The 7,182-nt window shown below is 49.2% G+C and overlaps 1 protein-coding gene across 2 annotated transcripts in view; it reads right to left on the bottom strand.

The window, feature by feature from the left end:
• Positions 1-602: 602 nt before the first annotated feature.
• Positions 603-7,182, bottom strand: part of LOC101638067 (blood group Rh(CE) polypeptide) — a 42,873-nt gene continuing 36,293 nt past the window's right edge. For both annotated transcript variants that reach the window (XM_004705095.2, XM_004705096.2), the window contains 2 exons: positions 5,598-5,671; positions 603-856 (listed from right to left, as the gene is read on the bottom strand). In XM_004705095.2, coding sequence (XP_004705152.1) covers positions 830-856; positions 5,598-5,671 — 101 coding nt within the window. In that variant the 3' untranslated portion in view covers positions 603-829. The remainder of the gene's footprint in view (positions 857-5,597; positions 5,672-7,182) is intronic.

Genomic DNA, 7,182 nt, shown 5'->3' with positions numbered 1-7,182 from the left:
TGGGATAAATGTTCTTCACAGTAGCTGGAGCGTTTCTTCTTTCATAAAACTTGCTACAGGTTGTCCTCCATTAAGTACAAAATCTCCGACATGATTCAAGTTTGTGATCCTCCTTTCTTTGTTGGCCTTCATTATGTTTGGAAGACGGCCTGGTCCCCAAGGCCCTGCTCCAAGAAATGACCAGCCTCCTGTCATCCCACAAGCTTTAGATGCTTGGATGTGAGGATTGGAAGGGGTAGTCGAGGGTGAAGTGTACCCTCTCTTTTTATTGAGGGAGCCCATAGGAATCAAAACAGTGTCCTCACATTCATAGAGTTAGTTGTCTGATGGGGAGGCAGCGTTTCTCCCACCAGACAAGTAACCACATCTTCTTTGCAGGGCTGTTCCGCATGTGCTCCAGAAATGCACACCACCTTGTCCTGCTCCCGCAAGAAAAGCCTGGTGTCCGCAAGGACTACGCGGAGCCCTGCATTTCTTCTCCTGTCTGAGCCACGCTGCTGATGGAGGCAAGAGTTACTGGGTATAACACACTCGAAATATGAGAAAAATCCGAGGCACTGTAAATCACATAAACCTTTATTATATGTCTGCACCCAAGAAAACACTGATATCATCTCTAAGGAAACCAAACATTTATTGAAAATAATTTGTTCAATGACCACTTCAACACGGTTTAAGACTTTTGCTTTTAATCTGAAATCTCTCTCTGCCCTTGTTTCACGAAACAGAGACCATCCTGTAAGAATGAGTGTCGCTCAGAAAAGGTGGGAAACACAAAAGTAAGGAGTCTTGCTCTTGGACAGAACTTGTTTTCCTTGGGTTCTTGGGTTTAATATCCAACAGTCAAATGAGGAAACTGAAAACAAAGCAAACATTTTTATTACAGAGGGGCCTTTAAACGCCTAAAATTCTGGCTGGATCGTCAAAGACTTAGAGTGACCTATTAGGGGCCCCGGAGGCCTAGTGGGTTACGTGTTAGGCTGCTAACCTCCAGGTCAGCAGTTTGGAAACCAAGAGTTGGAGCCTAGGAAACCCACGGGGTCGCTCCTCCTCGGTCCTCGGGGGTTGCCATGAGTTGGGATCGACTCTGGCAGTGAGAACATCCTCTCATCACAAAACCCTTCGCAGTGCCTTCCTACAATCCCAGAGGTCATCTCACTTGGCCTTTGGCATGGATCATTGATAGTCATCTGGCTTCTGTTTGAAATCTCTAGTGAAGGGAACTGAACCACCTTATAAAGTGATTCCTACTGAGTGAGTGACTTTGACGCCTATTGGGCCTCCTTAAATTCTTAGGTGAAAATATCTTTCCTCTTGTGCATAACAGACTTTCAGGTGCTGGAAGAGTTCTGAGGTGTCTCTTTGCTAGAGCCACATGATACCTGCCACACGGCTTCACTGCACACTGCGAACCTGGGACCACAGTGCTCTTGAACTCCTAGGACTTCAGGGCAGCCAACACTTCCGGGCTATTTTGCATGGCCTAGTCAGTGTGCGAGCCTGCAAAAGATGATCTCCTTCCAAGTCTCAACAACCCAGTGAGAGAATTAGAATAGTGGTATCCTGTTTCAGAGATGGAAAGATGGAGCATCTGAGAGGCCACAGAGCTGGACGTGGTAGAATCTGACTGCTGCAGAGCACGCGCTTAGAAAAACATGGACTTCATCCCAGAAGAATAAGTGTCCTGAAGGGGTGCTCAATGCAGGCCTGCCTCCCAGAGCCATGCTCACGCCTGCCCCCCCACCCCACGTACACAAGACTGGAGGAGTCAGGTTCTCATCTGTTTTCCTACTGGACTTTACAAACTGGCAACAAGACAAAAACTGGCACTCCTTGGGTAGAACAAGCATGGGTGGGATACCAACAGTGTGTCTAGAACAGGTTCCCAAACCTCTTTGGTCTACCATCCCCTTGTCAGAAAAAAAAGATTACTCGGCACTCCTTGGCAACTAAAGACTTTTGTACTGTAGTCTATGATCCAGGATAAAGTGTAGGTATTTGCTTTTGCCACTTTGGGAAACACTGTTCCAGCACATTACTTTGAATTCAGAAGCTGGGGCCATACTCGTGTGACAAGACCGGGTTCTAAGGATTTTTTGTCTAAACTCTTAAGACATCATGTTACAGTTTGGGGCCCAAACTGGTGTTTCTGCTCACGTCAGAACCATGTTACAGTCTTAATCCTGCCTCTGGGAGCTTCCAGTTGCCGGAAGGAGGAAATTCAGTGGCTCTCGCCTCCCTTCAGCCTTTGCTTCACAGACTGCTGGCTGGGCTGCTGCTGCTTCGGTTCGGGCTCATCCTTCCCTTTGTTTGCCTTTCACTTCCTGCTCTTTAGTGGAATCCAGCACAACTCCAAGTTCCTTTCCCAACCCCGTGTCTGATCTCTCCTTCCTCTGAACTCTTCGAGCAGCTTCTGCCAGCATCATTTAGATGGTACTAAGCAGGTGGAGCGAGCTGTGCCGTGTTCCAGCCCTCCCAAGCCAGCCAACCCCTCACCCCTTTGCTTTCTGCACTGCCCAGCTCACAGGCGCACCCACAGGAGACCCGAATCAGAAATCCCTCAGTTCATTTCAGAAAGGTCCACTGTAGAATTAGTGTTTACAAGTGGAAGCCAAAGGCCCCAATGCTTTGGAAAACATGAAATAAAGTGTGTGGTTTATTAAATTGAGTTGAAGCAAACAATTTAATTATTCTTTTAGTGAGAGTAAAGACCCAGTGGGGAACATGTGTTGCAAACAGAATTTTTGCAAATTAACCGAGTCTGGATCTGGATCACTGTAAGTCCCCGGGAGAGAAGTAATCGGCATATCTAGGAGGTGCTCTGGTGGTGGAGTGGTTATGCGCTAGGCAGTCAGGAGTCTCTTCAAGAGCAAGGTGGGCTTTCTACTCTTGTAAAGCGTCACAGTCTTGGTAACTTGGGAGCAGTTCTCCCTCGTCAGCATCAACTCAATGTCAGGGAGAGTTTTTTGTCTGTTTTGTTTCTGAGATCTAGAATTCGATCCTCTGAGTCATTTCTCCAGAGCTTAGCAGAATGCCTGGCACCCATTAAGACACTTAGCGGAACGGGTTAATGGGGAACGAGTGGATTTTCATAGGGCCAAGGTGGAGGCTCTGTTCCCCTCATGGGTCACACCCTCTTTTAACCCAAGCCCTGATGGCTTCTGCATCAAGAGCTGGGCGGCAGACTGCAAGGTCAGCAGTTTGACACCACCGGCCTCTGCAGAGAAAGACGGGGCTTTTTGCTCTCATATAGAACTACAGTCTTGGAAACCCAGGGGACAGTTCTCCCCTGCCCTGTAGGGTCACTGTGAGTCGGCATCGCCTGGGTGGCAGTGAGTTTTGTCCAAGGATGAGAGGGGAGCCCCTGGGGAGTGTTGGAGGCGCCCTCCCAGGAAGAGCAGCCAAGGGCGGCACGGTCGACCTTCTTTCCTGTCTTCTCCAAGCCTGGCAATCGGGTTCTATGAAATTCAGTAAAGTTTAAAATAGCATTTGGGGTAGTATGTATCTTTTTTTGTCTTTAAATCACCCTTGGACTTAATCTGCTTTGCAAGTTGAATTCCTGCCTCTTTAATAGATTTTTGACTTTTCAAATGCAAGATGTTAGTGCTATACTGCTGAGAAAATGGTTCTACTCAGCAAGAAAATAAGTCAGAAGATTGGGGGCAGTAGTTGTTCTCCTCCCCGCCCCCCACTATTCTCCACTAGCTGTCATGTCACAGCACACGCACACCCGTGTCTTTGGAGCCAAGTTGCCACCATCAGTGCAAATTCTCCCCGGTCCATTTCCCAGCTCTGTAATTTTGGACATGTTTACTCAACCTCTCCAAGCCTCAATTTCCTCATCTCAAAAATGGGGATACCTCTTCTCGTACAGGATTGTTGTGAGGCTAAAAGCAGATAACGTTGAAATTTGTCCAGCTGGTCCACCATCAGTGGGAGCGGTCATGCTTACTCATACCCCTGGTGGTTGGCTAAACCCCTAGGAATACATGTCTGCGTGGTGCTTTGCATTTTACCAATTGCTGTTACAGGTATTATTTATTACCTCACCTGGTTGTCAGAACAACTCAGGAGGTAGAACAAAGAATTATTGTTCCTATTTCACCAGTGCGAGGAAAAGGTTAAGGGATTTGTTTAGCCGATACATTGTAGAAAGGTTGCTGGAATCTAGGTTTTCTCATCCCCAGTATGTATACACTTGCTCTGCTTCACCTGCTACTGTGAGGTGTGAGGTAGGGCTCTTCAGATTCCCTCATTTCTTCAGCGAAGACTTACTGGACCTCAAAGGCTTGCACTGCACAATCTGTCCTGCCTGTGGTCCCCACAGCTTAGAGAGAAGTTGGTCCAAGATGCGGCAGGTGCCATGCAACCACGTGGCTGTACCTCAGAAGCATGCTGAGTGAAAGAGGCCAGGCGGAGAAGAGGACATACTGTGGCATTCTGTTGACCCAGGTTTCGACAGGGGCAGAAAGCAGTTCAGTGTTGGATGGGTGGGGAGGGGCCAGGGAGAAAGCTCCAAAGGGCATGGCTAAACCTCTGATGGTGAGGAGCAAGCTCATCTTGATCGTGGTGGTGTTCTCAGGGGGGAGACATACATAAAACGCATATGCTTTAAATATGTGCAGGTGATTATACGGCAGTTGTACCTCAGTGAGGCTGGAGGAGGAAGAGAAACAAAGGGACTGAAGGAAGGGCGCGGGGCGAGAAGGACAAGAGGACGAGGGGGGGGGGTGACGATGGCACCGGCAGCGCAATGGCGGCGATGGCAGAGGCTGGCTCTCTCTGCTTTGTCACTAGATATGCCCGGGCCCCAGCAAGACTGGCTTCGTGTGCTTTTTTAGAAGTTCAGCCTCTTGGTGTGCTCAGGGGAGAAAGGATTGGCTGGGGGCTCTGTTGGTTTGACTCCTGACGTTCTGATGCGGTCGGCCCTGACTTCCCAGTTAGAACTTGGGAAGGTTGATCCCTGCTTGTTCAGGTGACCCGATTATCCCAGGTGTGCTTTGTGATCTAGTCCTATCATGATGTGACAAGCGCTACAATGTAACACAGAGACTCTCAGCAGCAACTAAGTTGTTAGACCCTTTGCCCCTTTGCTGAATGACTTCCAGAATGCAAATTGTCTTGTGTCCGTGAGTCACAACGTAACCAGAGCCGTGTTTGAGATTCCTCCCTGCCACTCACTCCCTGTGAGATCCCAGACAAGTCATTTCTCCACCTCTGAGCAACTGTCAATTAGAGCCTGGACTTTGATGGTGCCTGTGGTTCCTCCTGGCTCCTGATAGCTCGTTTCTAAGTATTTGTCCACTTTGATGAGTCCATGTGAGTGGGGGCAGGGTGGTCAGTGGCAGTTGTTGCCTGGTAATCTTTAATCATTTCCTAGCATGCGGGTGTGTGCACGCGCGTGCACACCACACACTCACACACACACACACACACACACAACCTGGATCTGCTCCTTCCACAAATGTTCCTTGTTTTTGTTCTGATCTCATAAACACCAAGGCTGCACACATACTGCGTATCTTTTGAAGTTCATGCACTTAAAATTACATTACTAGGTTAGAAACAAATGAACAAACAGCAACAAAAGACCTTACCTTCCAGAAAGCTTGGTCATCGAAATATTTAGCCGCGTGAGGTGCTTTCCAGATTTTGAGGGCCAGAAGCCAACCTGTTGAAACGATAATTAAACGGTAACCATGTGGAGGCCAGCATTTGTTTTCTCAAGAGTCATCAAAACAGCGTTTGTCAACGGGGATCTTACCGAAATGCAAGGCCTTCCTGTCCACACTGAGAGACAGATGGAAGCAATGTCTCTCCTTGAGCCGCTGAATTCGCTCTGTGGACAGCTTCTTAACGAGGCAGTGATCCCTACCAGCTTTACATCACTGCGCGGACCTGAGAGCCACGTATCTGCCACCCATCCCAAGAGGAAATCAAAGGGTGGCCCCCTTTAAAGCCGATCCATTTGGAATTCAGGAGTCAAATAAAATAAAGGGAGTAAATGTAAAAATAAGATGTTAAAAATAAAACGCAGGCGTGACTTACATAGGCCCCAGTTGGAGCTTTCAATGCACAAAGCAGGAGAGAGATGTGGTGGTGGGCTTCTGGAAAGGTTTACAGGCCTGAGACCCCACAGAGCAGCGCTCCACGAGTCCGATGGACTTGACAACTAACAACAAGAGTGACCGGGCCACCTGAGCTCTCCGGTGGCCCTCGGTCTGCACTGGGCAGCTGGCTGGAGGAGCCCAGCCAGTGGCTCTGTCAGAGAAACCAACCACAGCAACAGCAGCAAATGCACTGCCATCACGTTGGCGCAGAAGCCTGTAAAATGTACTGCTGCGAGCTGCCCCGCGTCGGTCCCTGACTCCTGACCGCCCACGTGCTGCAGAGAAAATCTGCCCCACGGGGTCTTCGTGGCCGTCACCAGGCCTTTCTCCTGCAGAGCAGCGGAGTGGGCTTGATCCACCAACCTTAGGTTCGCAGTTGTTCGCAAACTGCTGTACCACCCCTGCTCCTTTGATGAGACAAGGGGCAGCCAAAACCCCACGGAGCACAGCTCTGCCTGTGGGCTCACCACAAGTCAGAATGCCCTGGGGACAGGTTTGCTTGTTCCTTTGGAGGGATGAGTCAGCTAACGATGCCACCCTTCCAACAAACTCCCAGCTGCCTTAGCTCAGGATTCCTCTTTGGATCAACTTTCTCCTGTTCTTCCTTTCGGCCAGCCAGCCTGGCCCAGAGAGCTTGGCCCTGTGCCCTCCCTCAGCTTCCCAAAGCCAGCGGGATTGCCCAGGATGCAATGGCTCCTAAAGGATTGTCCTTGAGTGTTTTTAAGGACAATCGGTGGCAATGTATCACATAGGACATTAACAAGCATGGCCACTAGCCTAGTGACAGTGCTGTTTTCCTGCTGTGGCGAACACCTCTAACAGATGTTGGCACGGGGGTGTGCAACCCATGCCCTCTTGTATCCAGCGTGACTCAGAACCGATCTCTAGCTCCTACGGGAATTTCCTGGTTAGCTGTGGCTTGCTTACCACTGACGAAAAGTTGTCTAACATGAATTGGTTTCTTGTCTCATGAGACAACACTGAACATATTTAGACCTTTTAAATCAGGCTGAACTGTTGCTAGGAGCATCCACTTAAGCACTGGGCTGTGGAACGGGGAGAAGGTGGGCCA

This window comes from Echinops telfairi, unplaced genomic scaffold (genome assembly GCF_000313985.2).
Source record: "Echinops telfairi isolate 266 unplaced genomic scaffold, ASM31398v2 ScPeMD7_7457;HRSCAF=8495, whole genome shotgun sequence".
NCBI classification, from domain to species: Eukaryota; Metazoa; Chordata; class Mammalia; order Afrosoricida; family Tenrecidae; genus Echinops; species Echinops telfairi.
Note: the sequence above shows the minus strand (reverse complement) of the source record. Positions and strands in the feature narration are given on the sequence as shown.